At 42.2% G+C, this 21,481-nt stretch overlaps 1 protein-coding gene across 13 annotated transcripts in view; it reads left to right on the top strand.

Moving 5' to 3' along the window:
• LOC115164787 (transient receptor potential cation channel subfamily M member 3) overlaps window positions 1–21,481 on the top strand; it is a 157,886-nt gene that overhangs the window by 124,904 nt on the left and 11,501 nt on the right. For 4 of the 13 annotated variants that reach the window (XM_029717590.1, XM_029717593.1, XM_029717588.1 and 1 more), the window contains exons 13-19: window positions 4,798–4,833; window positions 5,000–5,140; window positions 10,415–10,444; window positions 12,095–12,387; window positions 13,216–13,444; window positions 18,338–18,502; window positions 20,306–20,446. In XM_029717590.1, coding sequence (XP_029573450.1) covers window positions 4,798–4,833; window positions 5,000–5,140; window positions 10,415–10,444; window positions 12,095–12,387; window positions 13,216–13,444; window positions 18,338–18,502; window positions 20,306–20,446 — 1,035 coding nt within the window. Of the gene's footprint in view, window positions 1–4,797; window positions 4,834–4,999; window positions 5,141–10,414; window positions 10,445–12,094; window positions 12,388–13,215; window positions 13,445–18,337; window positions 18,539–20,305; window positions 20,447–21,481 lie in introns of all 13 variants that reach the window. The other 9 variants (XM_029717586.1, XM_029717592.1, XM_029717584.1 and 6 more) reach the window with 3 other exon arrangements.

Below are 21,481 nucleotides of genomic sequence, written 5' to 3'. Positions count from 1 at the left end.
TGGGTGTCTCGTTGAGGAGTGAGTGTGTACAACATGCCATTCATTATGGAGAGTCAGTCTGAGATTAGACTGTTGACTGTATATGAGACATGACTTTTTCTACTACTCTCTGCCTGTGTCTGTCTTGCTTGTGCCTTAGCCCTCAAATACTGATACCTCATTCTATTCTATAATATACAAAAGCCACTAATATTTTACAATAACTTTCATGAACAAGCCTTTATGCTTGTAATTGCTTGCGTTATAAAGGTTATACATGTTTATGATTTGTAAGGCTAATAATACTAATGGCTTATAAATGCATATAAATGTGTATAATGTTTACAAATAGTGGACTGCTATTAATAGTTTATAAACATTTTATACATTTTATGTCATACAAATTATGACAATGTTACCCAAAATCCTTTAGATAATTCTATGACAGAACTACAGTACCATGTAACAAAACAATTGTACAAAAATGTTCTTCCTTAACTTGAGATGATGACCCATTACGCTCTTGATCTTCCTCTAGTGAAAGCTCAAAGAAGGTCATAGGTCAGCAGCATCTGTATTTAGTTCTGATGAATAGAATCATAGTTGATTACAGTAACATGTGCTCCTATGGGAGAGCTGTAGAGGTTAAAGGAAGTCATGGTGTTATCATCCCTCATTTAAAAGTTCCCATAACCCCCTTAGCGCTGTAGGCAGGGTGAGGACCGTACAGGCACTTCGGAGGATTGGACTAATGAGTCTTGTGCACACACACATGCTCAACACACATAACCAAGCAACACGCACACACACGCACGCACGCATACACACACACACACACACACACCAATAAATGGATATTGGAATATACAGTATCAATCAAAAGTTCGGACACACCTACTCATTCAAGGGTTTTTCTTTATTTTTTACTATTTTCTACATTGTAGAATAATAGTGAAGACATCAAAACTATGAAATAACACATATGGAATCATGTAGTAACCAAAAAAGTTTGAAACAAATGAAAATATATTTTATATTTGAGATTCTTCAAAGTAGACACCCTTTGCCTTGATGACAGATTTGCACACAGCTGGCATTCTCTCAGCCAGCTTCACCTGGAATGCTTTTCCAACAGTCTTGAAGGAGTTCCCACATATCCTGAGCACTTGTTGGCTGCTTTTCCTTCACTCTGCGGTCCAACTCATCTCAAACCATCTCAATTGGGTTGAGGTCAGGTGATTGTGGAGGCCAGGCAATCTGATGCAGTACTCCATCACTCTCCTTCTTGGTGAAATAGCCCTTACACAGCGCGGAGGTGAGTTTCGGATCATTGTCCTTTTGAAAAACAAATGATAGTCCCCCAAAGCACAAACCAGATGGGATGGCGTATCGCTGCAGAATGCTGTGGTAGCCATGCTGGTTAAGTGTGCCTTGAATTCTAAATAAATCACAGACATCGTCACCAGCAAAGCCCCTCCACACCATTACACCTCCTCCTCCATGCTTCACGGTGGGAACCACACATGCGGAGATCATCCATTCACCTACTCTGCGTCTCACAAAGACATGGCGGTTGGAACCAAAAATCTCAAGTTTGGACTCATCAGACCACAGATTTCTAATGTCCATTGCTCATGTTTCTTGGTCCAAGCATGTCTCTTCTTCTTATTGATGTCCTTTAGTAGTGTTTTTATTTTGCAGCAATTCGACCATGAAGGCCTTATTCAAGCAGTCTCCTCTGAACAGTTGATGTTGAGATGTGTCTGTTACTTGAACTCTGTGAAGTATTTATTTGGCCTATAATTTCTGAGGCTGGTAACTCTAATGAACTTATCCTCTGCAGCAGAGGTAACTGTGGGTCTTACTTTCCTGTGGCGGCCCTCATGAGAGCCAGTTTCATCATAGCGCTTGATGATTTTTGCGACTGCACTTGAAGAAACTTTCAAAGTTCTTGACATTTTGCAGATTGATGGACCTTAATATCTTAAAGTAATGATGGACTGTCAATTCTCTTTGCTTATTTGAGCTGTTCTTGCCATAATATGGACTTGATCTTTTACCAAATAGGGCTATCTTTTGTATACCACTCCTACCTTGTCACAACACAAGAGATTGGCTCAAACGCAATAGAAGGAAAGAAATTCCACAAATTAACTTTTAACAAGGCACACCTGTTATTTGAAATGCATTCCAGGTGACTACCTCATGAAGCTGGTTGAGAGAATGCCAAGAGTGTACAAAGGTGTCATCAAGGCAAAGGGTGGCTACTTTGAAGAATCTCAAATATTATTATTTTTTTTTAATTACACTTTTTTTGTTAATAGATGATTCCATATGTGTTATTTCATAGTTTTGATGTCTTCACTATTATTCTACAATGTAGAAAATAGTAAAAAAATAAAGAAAAACCCTGGAATGAGTAGGTGTGTCCATGCTTTTGACTGGTACTGTATATACTATGTATTAATTATTTATATTTTATCAAATTAAAACGTATGTTAAAGCTCACACACACATATTTAACCATAGAGCATGGCGGTTTAGGCTTTTGCCCAATATCTGTGTTTTTATTCTCTTCCTCTTGTCTTGCTGTGTGAAGGTGTGGTATTGAGTGTGTGGAATTGGTGTGCAGTATAGTAGGATGCATTGCTTTAACCAGGATGGCCCAAACATTCTGTCCTCTTCCCCTGTTCTCTCTCTGGAGGAAATCTTAGACTATCTTTGGCTATGTCATGATTCTCCACACATTATGGATTTAAAAGCATTGAATTGGTGTAAGCATCGGATGAAGGTACACCATCGTTAAGTCCATGAGAGGGAGTGTGCAACTGCTATTGGCTTTAGTGTGTAACTTTGGCCCCTGAACTCTAACCCTTGGATCCTCTGGTGCTGGAATAAGTGAACGTGACATGACTTGGAGTGATGAAACTAGCTGACATCTCTTGGCTTACTGCATGACTGCAGTTGTGTACAGGCTTTCGTACCTAGCATCATAAAAGCAAGTTGAGGTGTTTCAGCATTTTACAATAAAAGTTAATCAGTTAGTTGACATACATAGCATGGTTCCAAATAAAATATATAACATTTTACTTGTTAAACAAAATCTCTTTCCCTGAGTAACTGTATTAGTATAAAATAATATTATATATTGTTTGTTGTTGCATACAATATAGTTCATAAAGTAATGTTTGCTCATCTTTATCAAGGGTGTCAATCATTTCGGACCCACTGTACAATGGCCCCAATGCAAACAATTGAAGATAAAGGAGAAGGGTACTGCAAGTTCTATCATAATAATTATGCTGTATTGGAGGTGTTAACCTTGTTAAAACTGACACACCCAGGTTGGCATTTTGTGATAAAACCACACCTGCCTATAAAATGCAGAGTTAAACATTCTGAGTGAACCTGTAGTGTGCTTTTCCTTTATCTGCAATTGATTGACTTGGGGGCCTATACTTAATCAATATGAGTGCCGCTACTGTGTACAACCGTATGAGCGTGTAAGCAGACACGGTAAACTTAAACACGGTAAATTTGTTTTCGTTCAACTACTTTAGGTGTGTTTGACTGAGCTTGTTTGGTGCAATGGAACCAATACAATAGGGCAAACCCTGCCCATATGGAATTTCAGACATGCTTGATTTTACTCTCAAAATATTTGACAGGAAATAAATACTATTTGTATTCTGGTCTCGGCATCATAAGACTGTGTAAGTGCACCTCCAGAACCCCAGAGTGATGGTGAGGTCAGCTCACTCATTGTAGGGATAGTTTGTTTGAAGGGAACAGCAGGGCGGTACTCTGACATGGTAATAGATGTAGCCAATAATGTAGCCAACATGGGATACAGTATGTTCACCCAGCTAGGTTTAGAACGTTCTATGTAGAGGGCGGGGAACGGTATAGTGCTGCGTTTAATTGGAACTTGTGTGAAAAAACACAAGCGCATCCTGCTTTGGAGTTCTCCCACTTCAAAGGGTTGCCTCTGAGCTTTGGCTGGATAACTGAGGCTTTACTGGGATAACAGAAACAAAATAGAGTACGTTTTGATGGGGCATATAGGAAGCTTCCCACTAAAGTAACCAGGGGCAGTGGATGAGATGGCTTTAAAGCATCCGTAGATGTATGATAATTGGCCCAGCTCTAAGGAGCAGCGGGAGCCCAGCCTCCCTATCCCCCCCCCCCCCCCAACAACGGCCTCCACTGGTTTGGACCTAATGGCCTCCTGGTAATTATAGTCAGCTCATAGAGCTCTGCTTTCTAGCTGAAGTGGATGATGAAGGCCTATTTCTATCAAGAAACGTCTCTCATTTGTTCTCCTTTTATCCTCATATTCAGACTTCTGGTTGTCTCTCTCTTCCAGCACTGAACCCCTGATAAGATCTAGTCATATATTACATATGCAAATTAGTACATAGCAATCAGACAAATTAAGTAAGCATTGATCTGATTTTTAGATTTTTCCATTTCCTCAAGATTTGTCTTTTTCCATCTTCTCCTTAACCTTTTCCCTATTTTCATGGTCTCCCTCTTCCTCCACCTCCTTGACTCCTCCACCCCTCTCCTCTCAGAGTACAGTATACTGATGTCGATCTCAGTGCTGTTGAAATAAGCTAAGTTAAACTGAGCTAAGTTAAGATAAATTAAGCTAAGCTAAACTGCTAAATTAAGCTAAGCTAACTTCATTTAAATTAAGTTAAGGTCATTTAAATTAGGTTAGGTTATAAACTCTGTGATCTTATCTGGGGGTCTGTGTCTCCCATCTCTCCTTGGCCTTGTGCTGTATACTCACTGACCTTGTGTGCTCTTTCCAAGCAAGAATATCCAGGGTTCAGTTGGATCTACTTCAAGGTGAATCAACTAATCACGTATTCTTTTTAGCACAAAACAAATGTGTGTGGATGTGTGACGTGAAGTGTGTATGATTTGTGTGGGGTGTTTTCTCTTCCTTTCACCTTCTTATGCTCAACTGTCGTGGGAGTGTGCGGCGTTGTCTCACCAATTTCTCGGTCCCCAGGGTAACCTCCCACCAGATTACCGCATTAGTCTCATTGACATTGGATTGGTCATCGAGTACTTGATGGGCGGAGCTTACCGATGCAACTACACCAGGAAGAGGTTTAGAACGCTGTATCATAACCTCTTTGGACCCAAACGAGTGAGTGGCGGACCAGCTTTACACTTTCCTATTCTGCAAATGAAACAGTGCCTTCAGAAAGTATTCACACCCCTATACTTTTTCCACATGTAGTTGTGCTACAGCCTGAGTTTAAAAGTTATTAAATGAAGATTATTTTGTCACTGGCCTACAACCCATGTTGTTAAAGTGGAATTCATTAAAATAATAGATAATGAAAAGCTAAAATGTCTTGAGTCAGCAGAGTTAAAGATAAGATAAAAAATGTAAGAAAAAATAGAAATAGTAACACAAGGAATAAATAAACAGTGCATAACGAATAAAAATAACAATTAAAAATAACATGGCTATATACAGGAATTAGAAAATATCATGGCTATATACAGAGAATACCAGTACCAAGTCGATGTGCAGGTGTACGAGGTAATTGAGGTACCTATGTACTGTACATATAGGTAGGGGTAAAGTGACTAGGCAACCGGATAGATAATAGACAGTAGCAGCAGCGTATGTCATGAGTGTGAATGTGTGTGTGTGTAGGTAGAGTCCAGTGTGTGTGCATGGAGTCAATGCAAGGGAGTTAGTGCAAAAAAGGGTCAATGCAGGTAGTCCAGGTAGCCATTTGATTAGCTATTTATGTCCTGAATACCAAGCGTTATGTTTGGGGCCAATAATCCAACACAGCACATCACTGAGTACCACTCTTCATATTTTCAAGCATGGTGGTGGCTGCATCATGTTATGGGTATGACTGTCATTGGCAAGGACTAGGGAGTTTTTTATGATAAAAAGAAACGGAATTGAGCTAAGCACAGGCAAAATCCTGGAGGAAAACCTGGTCCAGTCTTCTTTCTAACAGACACTGGGAGAAAAAAATAAATCTTTCAGCAGGACAATAACCTAAAACACAAGGCCAAATATACACTGGAGTTGCTTACCAATACAACACTGAATGCTCCTGAGTGGCCTAGTTACAGTTTTGACTTAAATCGTCTTGAAAATCTATGGCGAGACCTAAAATGTCTGTCTAGCAATCATCAACAACCAATTTAAAGAATAGCGTGCAATTATTGTTCAATCCAGGTGTGCAAAGCTCTTAGAGACTTACCCAGAAAGACACATTTGTAAATGCTGCCAAAGGGGATTCTAACATGTATTGACTCAGGAGGTCGAATACTTATCTAATCAAGACATATTAGTGTTTTATTTTTCATATATTTTTTCTTCCACTTTGACATTACAGAGTATTTTGTGTAAATCGTTGACAAAAAAATCACAATGAAATCCATTTTAATCCCATTTTTTCTAACACAACAAAATGTGGAAAAAGTAAAGGGGAGTGAATACTTTTTGAAGGCACAGTATGTGCATATATGTCAATGACTGTATACATAGTAAGTGGACAAAGCCATCGATCACGTGACACCATTCATTCCTATGTGGGGACTCAATAGCGCATTGAAGCCAAATGAAGTTGGTTAAGATAACGTCTCATGGAGACATAGCATACACAGTTTGACCTACTCCAGGAAGTGACCTTGCAGGCTAGCTCAGTGCTGCTCCCTCTCATTGACTAACTTAAGTTGAAGTACTGCAAGGTGCCATTAGCAACTCAATTATCCTTATCACCTCTTCTGTGTGTGATTGTAAAATAACCGGTTAAAGGACATACATCTGGTGTATTGGAAGCAATTATTGGCATCATGATTGTCTTCAAAAAATAATAATATTTACACAAAGTTTGACCACGAAGATGAAACTATAAGATGAAACTATAATTGAGGACCCTGTTTTCTGCTAACAATGTCTGCAGTACCGCAGTCGGTGAGTGGGGGCAGTTGTTGTCCCCGATGTTTACATGTCTACTTGTCTCTGTGGGCTCAGTTTAATCAAACCTGCATTGCGGTATTTATGCAGTAGCTCTTTTTCCCATGTTCAAATAAACTAATTGACTGGTCTTAGGTACTATATACAAACCTACAACTACTAACCTGGTGGACTCACCTCAGGTATGCTTTCAGTTTTCAGAAGAAGAAGAGAAGCATGTGTCCATGTGGGATGACGTTTGTAAAGAAATGCACTGTGTTGATATTGCTATGGCAGGTTTAATTCCAGCCCATGTGTCTGTGTCTTTGTGTATGTGTGATGGATATGAGGCTGAACTGAATGTTTGTGTGTGTGAGCTGTGAAGGTATGATACGCAATGTGTGGGATTAGGTTTTGACTAACGGTAGTGGGTTGTGTGGTGCTTTTTGTCAGTTTATTCGGGGCTGAATGCAGGTGATGGGATGGTTTGTTGTCTGTTCAGACTGAACAGTTAAAGAAGGTACTGCTGTGTTGACAGGTGCTCTGTAGTAACAGTAACACAAACTGACTAGCCAACTGAAAGCCAACCCGAGCCTCACTTTTGGAGTGATGGAAATTTGGTACTTAATTAACCTGTTTTTTGTGTGATCAAAGGTTCTGTAAATGAATATGAATAAATATGCAGTCCCTCTGAATGCAGGATGTACATGCATGTCACTCTAACTCAAACCTGCACTAGGGATACGGCCTCATTTTCTCCCTCTGCGTGCAACTCTCACACACTACTAGTAGAAAGCAGTGCTGAACTGCACTACATTACACTGTTAGGAACAATGGCTGTGAGATAGAAAGGAGATATTTTATTGTTGATTGTGCTGTTTCAAGGCCTCCTTCAAGACAAGGCTCCTTAAAGAACAGTGAAGCAGTCCACAATAGAAGGACTATTGTGTAGAGCAGGATTTTCCAACCCTGTTCCTGGAGAGCTACCGTCCTATAGGTTTTCACTCCGACCCTGTTCCTGGAGAGCTACCGTCCTATAGGTTTTCACTCCGACCCTGTTCCCGGAGAGCTACCGTCCTATAGGTTTTCACTCCAACCCTGTTCCCGGAGAGCTACCATCCTATAGGTTTTCACTCCGACCCTGTTCCTGGAGAGCTACCGTCCTATAGGTTTTCACTCCGACCCTGTTCCTGGAGAGCTACTGTACCGTCCTATAGGTTTTCACTCCAACCCTGTTCCTGGAGAGCTACCATCCTATAGGTTTTCACTCCAACCCTGTTCCCGGAGAGCTACCATCCTATAGGTTTTCACTCCGACCCTGTTCCTGGAGAGCTACCGTCCTATAGGTTTTCACTCCAACCCTGTTCCTGGAGAGCTACCGTCCTATAGGTTTTCACTCCATCCCCAGTCTAGCGCACCTGATTCACATAATTAGCTGGTTGATAAACTGAATCAGGTCAGTTAAAACTGGGGTTAGAGCGAAAACGAACAGGAGGGTAGCTCTCCAGGAATAGGGTTGGAGAGCCCTGGTGTAGAGCAATGTCTATTCCAGCTGTGTGTGTGTGTGTGTGTGTGTGTGTGTGTGTGTGTGTGTGTGTGTGTGTGTGTGTGTGTGTGTGTGTGTGTGTGTGTGTGTGTGTGTGTGTGTGTGTGTGTGTGTGTGTGTGTGTGTGTGTGCGTGCGTGCGTGCGATAGAGTAAAAAGAGATGGCAAAAGTGAAGGATAGAAAAAGAGAGACAGAGGATGCAATAAGAAAAGGTAGCCATCTAACTTATCTTTGATCTGTTTTGAAAAGATTTGGGCACACTCACAGTCTCATGTTAGATAAAACAGCAGTGGGAAAGCTGGCACGCACACACACAAACACAGACACACACAGTGGTAGGAACACAGCCCTGAAATAGATGCAGACATCAACATCCCCACAGGAGGCCTGAGTTATTTTACCAGCAGTTGGAGAAGTAGATCACATGATGGCTGATAAATACATAATTCATACACAGCCTGCTTTAATACGCCTTAGAGGGCCTGCCGCTGCATGGAGCTCCACTTAGCCAGCCTCGCCCTCACACACACAAACACACACAGGTGAAAGAGAGCAGGTTACAGTAACAGGTTACTAGAAATGCAACATGTAAATGTTGGTCCCATGTTTCATGAGCTGAAATAAAAACACATCCCCAAAATGTATTCACAAAAAGCAGATTTTTTCTCCAATATTGTGCACACGTGTTTACATCCCTGTTAGTGAGCATTTGTCCTTTGCCAAGATAGTCCATCCACCTGACAGGTGTGGCATATCAAGAAGCTGATTAAACATTATGATCATTACACAGGTGCACCTTGTGCTGAGGACAATTAAAGGTCACTTTAAAATGTGCAGTTTAGTCATACAACACCATTCCACAGATTTCTCAAGTTTTAAGGGAATGTTAATTTCTCTACCATTAGCTGCCTCCGATGTTGTTTTAGAGAAATTGGAAGTACGTCCAACCAGCCTTACAACCACAGACCACCTGTAACCACGCCAGCCCAGGACCTCCACATCTGGATTCTTCACCTGTGGGATCGTCTGAAGGGGGGTGCACTGAGGAGTATTTCTGTCTGTAATAAAGCCATTTTGTGGTGAAAAACTCCTTTGGATTGGCTGGGCCTGGCTCCCCAGTGGATGCCATCCAAGGCCCACCCATGGCTGCACCCCTGCTCAGTCATGTGAAATCCATAAATTAGGGCCATAACAAATTTATTTCAATTGACTGATTTCGTTGTATGAACTGTAACTCAGTAAAATCTTTGAAATTGCTGCGTGTTGCGTTTATATTTTTGTTCAGTATATCTAAAGACAACTGTTGATCTAGGTTAATGGTTAAAATCTATCTAGAACAGGTTACTGTCTGGTCTAGAACAAGTTACTATTAATCTAGAACAGGTTACTGTCTGGTCTAGAACAAGTTACTGTTAATCTAGAACAAGTTACTATTAATCTAGAACAGGTTACTGTCTGGTCTAGAACAAGTTACTGTTAATCTAGAACAGGTTACTGTCTGGTCGAGAACAGGTTAATGTTGATCAAGAACAGGTTACTGTTAATCTAGAACAGGTTACTGTCTGGTCTAGAACAGGTTAATGTTGATCAAGAACAGGTCACTGTCTGGTCTAGAACAGGTTACTGTCTGGTCTAGAACAGGTTACTGTTAATCTAGAACAGGTTACTGTCTGGTCTGGAACAGGTTACTGTCTGGTCTGGAACAGGTTAATGTTGATCAAGAACAGGTTACTGTCTGGTCTACAACAGGCTACTGTTGATTTGGAACAGGACAGCTGTATTATTTAGTTAATGCATATATTTCTGTATTTGAACATCTGGCTTATTGAGTGTGTGTACATTTGTCTGTCTGTGTCACTTTATGTGTGTGCATATTTTAAATGTGAAACATTTCCCTTGAGTGTGTTGATTTCTCTATAACCATGTTTTTGTTACCTTTCCAGCCCAAAGCCCTGAAACTGCTGGGGATGGAGGTGAGTTCCTGGTCACAATGTCATTATGATTCGTTTACAGTTCAGCCTGGTCTCATAGACTAGACGTAACATAGTAAAAGTAAATCCAGGACACTCAAATTAGTATGATATGTTACGCTTGGTGTGGTTACATAAGGAGGGTGGATGGGTGGGCCTATAACACAAATGTCTAGCAACCTAAATGTTGCAAGTTCAAATCTCATCACAGACAACATTAGCATTTTAGCTAAACCTTCCCCTAACCCTAACCCTATCTCTTTGACCTAACTCCTAACCTTAACCCTTAACCGTAACCCCTAGCCTAACTAACGTTAGCCACTTAGCTAACGTTAGCATTAACCACCTAGCCACCTAGCTAATGTTAGGCATAACAAATTGGAATTCATAACATATCATACATATTGCAAAATGTTAACATATTGTACTAATTGCAATTTGTACAATATTATACGAAATGGATGAGGGACATACACAAATTAATACATACCATAACATATCAAACTAAATGGTCAGAGACAGATTTACATTTACTATGTTACATTCTACCAGCTCTGACAGTCTCGCGTCAGAATTAGACGTTCATCCATGTTACTCAAACGTCAAATTTCAAAGTTGTTCCAAACGTTATATTTCAAAGTGTTTAAGGATCATTTTAGGCATTAACTCAGAATTTTTAAGGTTAGGGTTAAGTTCAGGCATTAACTCCAAATTCTTAAGGTTAGGCATTAACTCTGAATGGTTAAGGTTAGGCATTAACTCTGAATGGTTAAGGTATGGGTTAAGGATTGGGATAGGCTTAAAACAAAAGTATCAAAAACAACTTTCTATCGCTAGATTCGAACTTGCAACCATCCGCCATCCCGGTCCACAACGCCCTAGCAAAACTAAAACCTACATGAAGGTAACCGTGCTCATTGTTGCCCCAAGTGAACAATTTCCATGTCATCTCCCGACGTCCTCAGACATGGCTGGACATCGAATACTGACTTGTATCATGGGTGACCTGGCTAGTTACGTCCAGGTTGTACAGTTTGGTGTTTTCCCCTGGTTAGAATAACAGAATGCCCTGATATTACATCCTGTCTGTGTACAGAGTTTATGACAATGTAAATACTTTGTGTGACTTGTGTTATTATATCTTATACAGCATTCTGATACCTTGCATGTTTGTGTGTCTGTCAGTGAAACAGGCATTACCATGGTGATACCATTTCCATGGAGATCTCTAAGTTGAACTCTTTAGTCGATGGGGATACTTAAGGCAATCTGTGAACAAATCAAAATTGAAGATATTATTCAATCTAAACTAATCTTCCTCATTTTCACAAAGTTTAGCTGAGATCAGTTAAAATCACTCCTTAATCCATAAATCGAAAATGAATGAATCTTAACTCAGCTGAAGTCTCCCTGTTTAATGAGATATTGAAGTAGTAGGGAAATATCTGAATAAATATTGGAATAAATGTCAGAATACACCAAGGCCATGGTACTACATCCATCTCTCCAAGACCATAGCCAGTGTGAATAATATTACTTGATCACAGTCTCTCTTAATGTCCGTCTGTCTCCCTCAATGTGCCAAGGCTGAGCATCACATTCAAAAACCCATGAATCAATTTCTCTGCTCTCGTCCTGTGTGCCCTGCGTAAGGATGACATGCCGATCCGAAGGGGTCGTCAGAAGACTACACGGAAGCGGGAGGAGGAGGTGGACATTGACCTGGACGACCCTGAGATAAACCACTTCCACTTCCCCTTCCATGAGTTGATGGTGTGGGCTGTGCTGATGAAGAGACAGAAGATGGCACTGTTCTTCTGGCAGCACGGGGAGGAGGCCATGGCTAAAGCCCTGGTGGCCTGTAAGCTGTGTAAGGCCATGGCCCACGAGGCCTCCGAGAATGACATGGTGGACGACATCTCACAGGAGCTCAACCATAACTCCAGGTACTATAGACCACAAGACAGGCACACATAGAGTTCAAAACAAACACAGATACTCACACATAGTCAGACAAGCAATCACAAACACGTAAGCATTTGTAGAGTTTGCCACACGTGTACATACCCTCAAATGAACGTGCGCACACACCTTCTCAGCATGCTGAGATAGATGCTAACCAAGCGGTCAGAGTCTATTTTCTAGGCTGGAAAATTGAAAGTTTTCTTCTAAATGATTAATGCAGAGTTGAGCTGGCAGTCTGGACTGGAGCGGCATCCACACTCCTCCTCTCAGCCTGACCTGCTTTAGATAACACACACATCTCATAGGACTGCCGTACATTTATAGAGCTAATGATAACACATATAGGGTACTCTAGCCAATGACACACATGTAGTTTAATTAATGGTATGTGTGTGGGATGGACCTTCGTGTTAGTTCTTTGTGTGTTCTTGCTCAAGTAAAAATACTGTAATGAAAATGTTGGAAGTTGATTAGAGGGAAGAACTGCCAGGTGGCACACACACATTCTCTTCAAAGCCCTGACACCTCTCTTTCTGTCAAGTGCAGATCATATTGGTATGTTTGTTCCTCAGAGAGTTTGGCTGTTGAAGTCTTATCCTAATCCTCTGACTAGTGTTTGTGTACATAATGTATTTTGGTGTGTGTGTGTGTGTGTGTGTGTGTGTGTGTGTGTGTGTGTGTGTGTGTGTGTGTGTGTGTGTGTGTGTGTGTGCAGTGCATTTATCTGTACGTTATGTTGATATGTCCGACTACAATGTAGCCTAGTCCATCTCAAACATTCACTGTGTGACATCCTATATGTGTTTCAGTGAGTTTGGCCAGCTAGCCGTTGAGCTGCTGGACCAGTCTTACAAGCAGGATGAGCAGATGGCCATGAAGCTGCTAACCTACGAGCTGAAGAACTGGAGTAACGCCACCTGCCTTCAGCTGGCTGTGGCTGCCAAGCACCGCGACTTCATCGCCCACACTTGTAGCCAGATGCTGCTCACCGACATGTGGATGGGACGGCTGCGCATGCGCAAGAACTCTGGGCTTAAGGTCAGAGGGTTAGGGGTCACACGGTGCATTGTCTAAATGGGGTTTCAGAGGTTGACCAGCTGACAGACAGACAGACAGACAGACAGACAGACAGACAGACAGACAGACAGACAGACAGACAGACAGACAGACAGACAGACAGAGGGAGAGAAAGAGACAGACAGACAGAAAGACAGACAGACAGATGGACGGAGACAGACAGACAGACAGATGGAGACAGATGGAGAGAGAGACAGACAGAGAGAAAGAGAGACAAACAGACAGACAGACAGACAGACAGACAGACAGACAGACAGACAGACAGACAGACAGACAGACAGACAGAAAGACAGACAGATTGAGACAGATAGAGAGAGACAGACAGAGAGAAAGAGAGACAGACAGACAGAAAGACAGACAGACAGATGGACGGAGACAGAAAGACAGACAGATGGAGACAGATGGAGAGAGAGACAGACAGAGAGAAAGAGAGACAAACAGACAGACAGACAGACAGACAGACAGACAGACAGACAGACAGACAGACAGACAGACAGACAGAGGGAGAGAAAGAGAGACAAACAGACAGACAGACAGACAGACAGACAGACAGACAGACAGACAGACAGACAGACAGACAGATGGACGGAGACAGAAAGACAGACAGATGGAGAGAGAGACAGAAAGACAGACAGATGGAGAGAGAGACAGACAGAGAGAAAGACAGACAGACAGACAGACAGACAGACAGACAGACAGACAGACAGAAAGAGACAAACAGACAGTCAGACAGTCAGACAGACAGATGGAGAGGTGAAAGTGTATACTGAAATAGATGCTGCAATTACCCCGCTTGGCCTGCTGGGAATAATGGCTAATGATATCCCATATCTGAGCTGTCGCTTGACCGTTCCTAACACTTTAAATGTTGATTTACGACAACGCACCTATAATTACACTGTAAAGGCTTGTGCTATTATTCAGCCCAGTCAAGTAGGTTAGCCAGTGAGTTGGCTATGGTTTGATAGCATACAGCTGCTTAGATCATGAAAGGCCACAGTCATGTATTATTAGGAGTAGCTGTGCTTGGGGACCGCTGGGTGGTTTTGTAGTGTAAGGAGGATGAATCCAGGTGCAGTATAGAACTGGTTGGCAAACAGATTCAGTGGAGCAGAAACCAAAGGTAGAGCAAAAGGGCTGGTATACCATGAGTAGTAGATCGCACAGCAAATAGCACTACACACACACTCATCATGACCAATAAAGCCCCACCACACACACACCTTTCTGTCTGGGTTCTATTCACCAGGCACCAAATGGTAGACAACGGACTGAAACAGGAAGGCACTACCTAAACTTTCCAATGAGAAACACTTGTTTTCGTACTTTAGTTGCAAAACTGTTTTTCCACCATGTGCACTAATGAATACGACTGGCCTGCTGCCACAGGCCTGAAGCAGAAAGTCAGGTAGAGAGTGGTGAGAAGATGGATTGGGTCCTTATCCATTTATGCAGCTTCCTTATACAGCTTCCTTGACACTACATGTCCTTTCCTTCACTCATCTGAAACATTTAAAAGTTTTACATTTCAGTCATTTATCAGCGCTCTTTATCAGCGCTCTTATCCAGAGCGACTTACAGTTAGTGCATTAATCTTAAGGTAGTTACAGTTTTTTACAATCACTTTGGCACTAATTTCAGGAACCTTGATGTCATTTTTCAAAACTCTAGACACAAAACTCACAACCGATGATCAAAATGCAAATGTTTCAAAACTCTTAACACTTTATCCAATTGCTTGGATACAATACACATAAAGCTAAGATCATTTGTTCATTGAACTAAAATCACCTGTTCAAAATGACACAACTTAACGTCAAAGTATTACCATTTCAAAATGCAATTCACACATTACATCTGAGATGACTGTCTATTCATTTCATTACAATGATCTAACTATCAATTGATACAACTGATCAAAATGATGAGTAACTGTTGCATTACTCTTAATGCATAGTTTTATGGAAACTGACAAACAATATTCCATGTTTAGATCATGAAAGTTTCAGGATAACGAGATCCATTGACACCAATTACCGTGGAACATGAACCAATTGGACTATATTATCTATGGATGTAATATTTCCTCATCATTCTTTGTCAGACACTGTTTCTATGGTCCCGTGTACCGCTTTTCCAGACCATGTTTTCAGATTTGACATTACTGTACACTCACCGGCCACTTTATTAGGTACATCTATCTAGTACTGGGTAGGTCCCACTTTTGCCTCCACAACAGCTTGAATTATTCATTGTGTTGTATGTTAAGAGATGCCATTCTGCACACCACTGTTTTAAACAGCTGTTATTTTACTATTTGTGGCCTTTCTGTTAGCTTGAATGAGTCTGGACATTCTCCTCTGACCTCTCTCATTAACAAGGTGTTTTTGCCCACAGAAATGCCGCTCACTGAATGTGTTTTGTTAATCGCACCATTCTCTGTAAACTCCAGAGACTGTAGTGTGTAAAAATCCCAGGAGGGCAGCTGTTTCTGAGATGCTGGAATCACCATGTGTGGCATCAACAATCATACCACGGTCAAAGTTGCTTAGATTACTCATCTTGCCTATTCTAATGTTTGGTCGAATAACATCTAAAGCTCTCTACTCTATATACTCTATATATTTAGTTGCAGGCAGCCACATGATTCGCTGTTTGAATGTAACCTTCCTTGATGAGCTAAATCAGGTCTGTAGAGCTGATGGCATGACCTATGTCATTGTGTGGGATAATGTCAGGTTCCACCATGCTCAAATGGTGCAAGCATGGTTTCAGGCCCAACCACAATTTACCACCCTGTACTTACCCCCATACTCTCATTTCCTTAACCCGATTGAGGAATTTTTCTCCACCTGGAGGTGGAAGGTATATGATAGGCGCCCTCACGAACAAGCCGCCCTTCTCCAGGCCATGGATGACGCATGCAATGACATCACGGCAGACCAGTGTCATGCCTGGATTCACCATTCCCGAAGATTCTTCCCAAGATGTTTGGCTAATGAAAACATCCACTGTGATGTGGATGAGAACCTGTGGCCAAATCCAGAAGACAGGGTTGATGGAAATATAGAAGTACAGTAATCAATCCTTTGTTTTGCTTTTTACAGTAAGCCAGGTGAGGAACACTGCAGTTGACGTTTTACTGTAGTTTTTTTCTTTTTTTGTAGCTAACTATTTTTGCTTTGATTCAAAGAAACCTATGTTATGATTTTTTTGTGTTTCATCAATAAATTTCATATTTTGTACAATGATTCCACTGTGGCTGTAATATTCTCTCTACTAGTCCTTTTAGAGTGATGTATTTACGTGTAGTAGCATAATGAAACATGTATCACATATTTTGTACTACAATATTTAATGATTGTACGGACAACTACACAGTGAAACTATCTGTATCTTGTGTGTGGGTGATTTAAATGAATGTTCCTATGGTATTTCATGATAAATTAGTTATTTGAAGCAGTGATTTTGCAAATGCAAGGTCTCTTTTAAGATAAGAATGCACAATGCAGTGTTTTGAACATTGGACAGCCTGTGTTACAAGTGATGACAGTTTTGAGTTCTGTGTCTAGATTTTGAAAAATGACAACAAGGTTCTGAAATTAGTGCCGAAGTGATTGTTAAAAACTGTAATAGAGACAACCGCATATCACAGTCATAGTAAGACATGTTTAAGGAGTCAAGGTGCTCACCCAGGTCTAAGTCATCGACGGGGCTGTTGTGAAGTGGGTCGAGAGCTTCAAGTTCCTTGGTGTCCACATCACTAAGGACCTAACCTGGTCCACACACACCCGCACAGTCGTGAAGAGGGCAAGGCAGCGCCTCTTCCCCTCAGGAGGCTGAAAATATTCGGCATGTGCCCTCAGATCCTCAAAACTTTACAGCTGCACCATCGAGAGCATATTGACTGGGTGCATCACTGCTTGGTATGGCAAAGGCACCGCCCTTGACCGCAAAGCGCAATCAAGGGTGGTGCGGACAGCCCAGTACATCACTGGGGCCGAGCTCCCTGCCATCTAAGACCTCTAAATCAGGTGGTACCAGAGGTGGGCCCAAAAAATTGCCAAAGACTCCAGCCACCCAAGCCATAGACTGTTCACTATGCTACCGTCCGGTAAACGGTACCGGAGCATCGGCTCTCGGACCAACAGGCTCCAAGGCAGCTTCTACCCCCAAGCCATAAGACTACTAAATAGTCAATTCATATGTGTGTGTCTCTCTTTATACAGATCCACTGGTTCAAGAAGACAGTTGAGCAACTTTTAAACTTTTACTGCAGTGGGCAAAATCAGGGTCACACAGAGTGTTTCTTGGTAGTCTTAAACAAATCTACCTTGAAACAACAGAATACACCTCACACACATGGCTATGGGCTTAAAAAAACAAGACACCTGTTCCATGGCAGATATAGAGTTGGAATGTATTACATTTTGAGTTTGCATCCAAATATTACACTTTATATACATCACAGAAGTCTTAAATATAGCAAAATCATTTGACATAGAAACACAGGATTTTTCATGTCATATTTTCATCATGTTTATTAATTATGAGATTATGAAAAATATGAATAACATTCCACCCGGGAGGCCACTAGAGGGCGAGTTGGTCATTTGACTGCAGGATAGAAAGTTGCAAGGTGAGGAATTTACTGCAGTACGTCAGGTATGTATTACATTTGCTTCGGGAGCAATGAAAAAAAAAAATAGTTTCACACTTTAACGGACCCACGCATTACGACCACAGCTCTCCCGACGTCGTGCCATGTGACAACTGTTGAAGAAGCGTCTCTGTATGCGTTTGTGTTGTGTGTATTGCCTGTGTGCATGTGTCTAACTCCACACTCCTGTACAGGTGATCTTGGGCCTGCTGCTGCCTCCGTCCATCCTGAGTTTGGAGTTTAAGAACAAGGATGAGATGTCATACATGCCTCAGGACCAGGACACCTACCTGCAGGAGAAGGAGGAGGAGCCTGAGAAGCCTGCCAATGAGAAGGAAGAAGAGGACATGGAGTTCACAGTAAGATCCTACTGTGAGACGCAGTACAACTCCGTGGTGAGAGCACCCACCTCAGCCCCGCCTTCAGACTATACACACGCAGGCTGTGTCTCAAATGGCAGCCTATTAGTATTCCCTATAGGAAATAGGGCGCCATTTCGGATGCACCCTTAGCCAGCAAATAGGCCCACAGTTAACAAACACACACCATTATTAATGTCCCTACACACCCATCCAAGCCTTGTCCCTATTTTGACCAACTGGAGGGGTAGTAAATTCTTAATGCCCCTCCCCAAAACCTACCTGTCATCCTGCTTCTCGTTTCCTGTCGTGTCGGCGAAGACGTGGTTGTGGAGTTGTAACGTCTCAGTCTGTTTGCCTCGCTCGGCTCCTTGTGGATGTCCCTCTTCCACCTCTCTCGCTTTCCCTCCTCTTTCACGCTTTCCCTGTCTTTCCCTCTCTTTCACTCTCTCTGTCTTTCCACCTCTCTCTATCTCTCCCCCATCTCTCTCTTCCTCTGTTCTGTTTCTCTCCTAGCTAAGGTCTTACTAGAGGTACAGTATCGTATGCGACTGCTGCCCCTCACTCTCCCCTGTGGCACTGGCAACAGCGCATCACTCCGCATGCTGCTAACAGAGGGTGTCTCTCATCTGATCTATGGCAGCAGCTTCAGCTGCTCAGCTTACATAACTGTGCCTATCTGCCTGGTCTATGCAGATGCACAGTCTGTGGTTGTGTCCGAAATGGACCCCTATCCCCTGTATAGTGCACTACGTTTGACCACGGCCCATAGAGCTTTAGTCAAAAATAGTGCACTATATAGGAGGTAGGGTTCCATTTCAAACACCGCCTGACTGTTTGAACACTCTCTCTCAATACAGAACAGGCAATTGGTGACTCGGTCCATCTACATAGACATTGCGATACATATTGTCATCTGCATTCAGTCAGCCAGCACCAAAACTCACTGGCAACAGGAGCTTATGAGAATGCTGATGAGAGTCCTTGAGACTCTCCAAAACACTCAAAGGATTACATCTGTCATGAGCTCTTCCGCTTGCCATTGTGGGCTGCTGGTTTCTGATTGTTCAAATGCAGCCCAGAACACAAACTATATGAATCAGACAGATTCATACAAATATATACTAGGCTACAATACACCCAGGGGGGATTGTATTGCAAGTCAGCCTCAGATGCCTCCAAAAACACACTGTAATCGCCAACTCTCCCAGTCCATATGCAGTTAAATTAAGCATGTAGGCATGGCAGTGTGATTTTCACACCGCAGGGTGTCTCTCCCTTATCCCTTGACATGCAATACAATACAATACAATACCATTCGCTGGCTCCCCAACGGTGTGGTGTAGTTTGGGCATCCATGATCATAACCTCTGGGATTTGACTGTTAGAGTCCTAGAAATGGACCTCAGACATATTTCTTTCTCCTATCTGTCCTCTATCTCTCTCCTTTTCTCTCTCTCTCTCTCTTCCTTTCTCTCTCTCTCTTATTTTCTATCTCTCTCTTTCGATCTCTCTTCTTTTCTATCTCTGTCTCTCTTTCGATCTCTATCTCTCTACTGTCCGTCACTGTCATCCGAGACTCAATCCATAAGTGTTTGTCTGCGTCATGTGTGTCATCATCCCCATCAGCACTTAATGCCGCTAACATGACACATTCAGAATGAGTTTGTCTCTGCTTGCTACTGCTCATGCAACTATGTATATGAACAGCTCTAATGCTCTTTCATGATTTCCTCCCTCTCTCCCTCCCTCCATCCCTCTCTCTCTCTCTCTCTCTCTGTCTCTCTGGGTGTGATGTACCAGGCCATGCTGGGTAAGGTAAGCACGGAGGCGTCTCGTAAGAAGGGCGTGGGGGAGGTCCAGAATAGACACCGTCTCATTCCCATGGGCCGGAAGATCTACGAGTTTTACAACGCCCCCATCGTCAAGTTCTGGTTTCACACAGTGAGTCTGCTGTCAGGGCTTGTTGCTACCTAGAACCATAACATTTTTAGGGGGATTAGAAAGTTTTTTAACAGAGAACCCAGTAGATATATGCAGTGTGTGACACAGCGTGTCTCTTTCTGTGTCTGTGTCTGTGTATGTGTCTGTGACAGTGTCTGTGTCTGTGGCTGTGGCTGTGGCTGTGTGCAGTGTCTTTGTGCGGTGTTTGTGCCTGTGTCTGTGTGCAGTGTCTGTGTCACTGTATGTGTCTGTGGGCAGTGTCTGTATCTGTGTGCATTGTCTGTGTCTGTGTTCAGTGTTTGTGTCTGTGTGCAGTGTCTGTGTCAATGTCTGTATCTGTGTCTGTGTGCAGTGTCTGTGTCAGTGCCTTTGTCTGTGTGCAGTGTATGTGTCTGTGTTCAGTGTCTGTGTGAAGTGTCTGTGTCTGTGTGCAGTGTCTGTGTGTAGTGTTTGTGTCTGAGTGCAGTGTATGTGTCTAGTGTCTGTATCTGAGTGTAGTGTCTGTGTCTGTGTTCTGTGTCTGTGTCTGTGTTCTGTGTCTGTGTCTGAGGGCAGTGTCTGTGTCTGTGTGCAGTGTCTGTGTCTGTGTGCAGTGCTACTCGCTGTATGTTTGTTACCTATGCATAGTCACTTTTCCCCCACCTACATGTACAGATTACCTCAACTAGCCTGTACCCCTGCACACTGACTCGGTACCAGTGTCCCCTGTATATAGCCTCATTATTCTTAATCTTATTGTGCTACTTTTTATTATTACTTTTTTATTTTAGTCTACTTGGTAAATATTTTCTTAACTGTTCTTGAACTGCACTATTGGTTAAGGGCTTGTAAGTAAGCATTTCACGGTTAAGTCTACAATTGTTGTATTCGGCGCATGTGACAAATAAAGTTTGATTTGATTTGATACTTGGTCAGGGAATCATCATGATCTGCTTTGCATTCAAAACCATCCTCTGTGATATTACCTCTCCTGCAGTAGTTGTCTTATCTACAAAGCAGCCATGAAAATTAATATGAACACAGTCTTGTCACACT

This window comes from Salmo trutta, chromosome 27 (assembly GCF_901001165.1).
Source record: "Salmo trutta chromosome 27, fSalTru1.1, whole genome shotgun sequence".
NCBI lineage: Eukaryota > Metazoa > Chordata > Actinopteri > Salmoniformes > Salmonidae > Salmo > Salmo trutta.
Note: the sequence above shows the minus strand (reverse complement) of the source record. Positions and strands in the feature narration are given on the sequence as shown.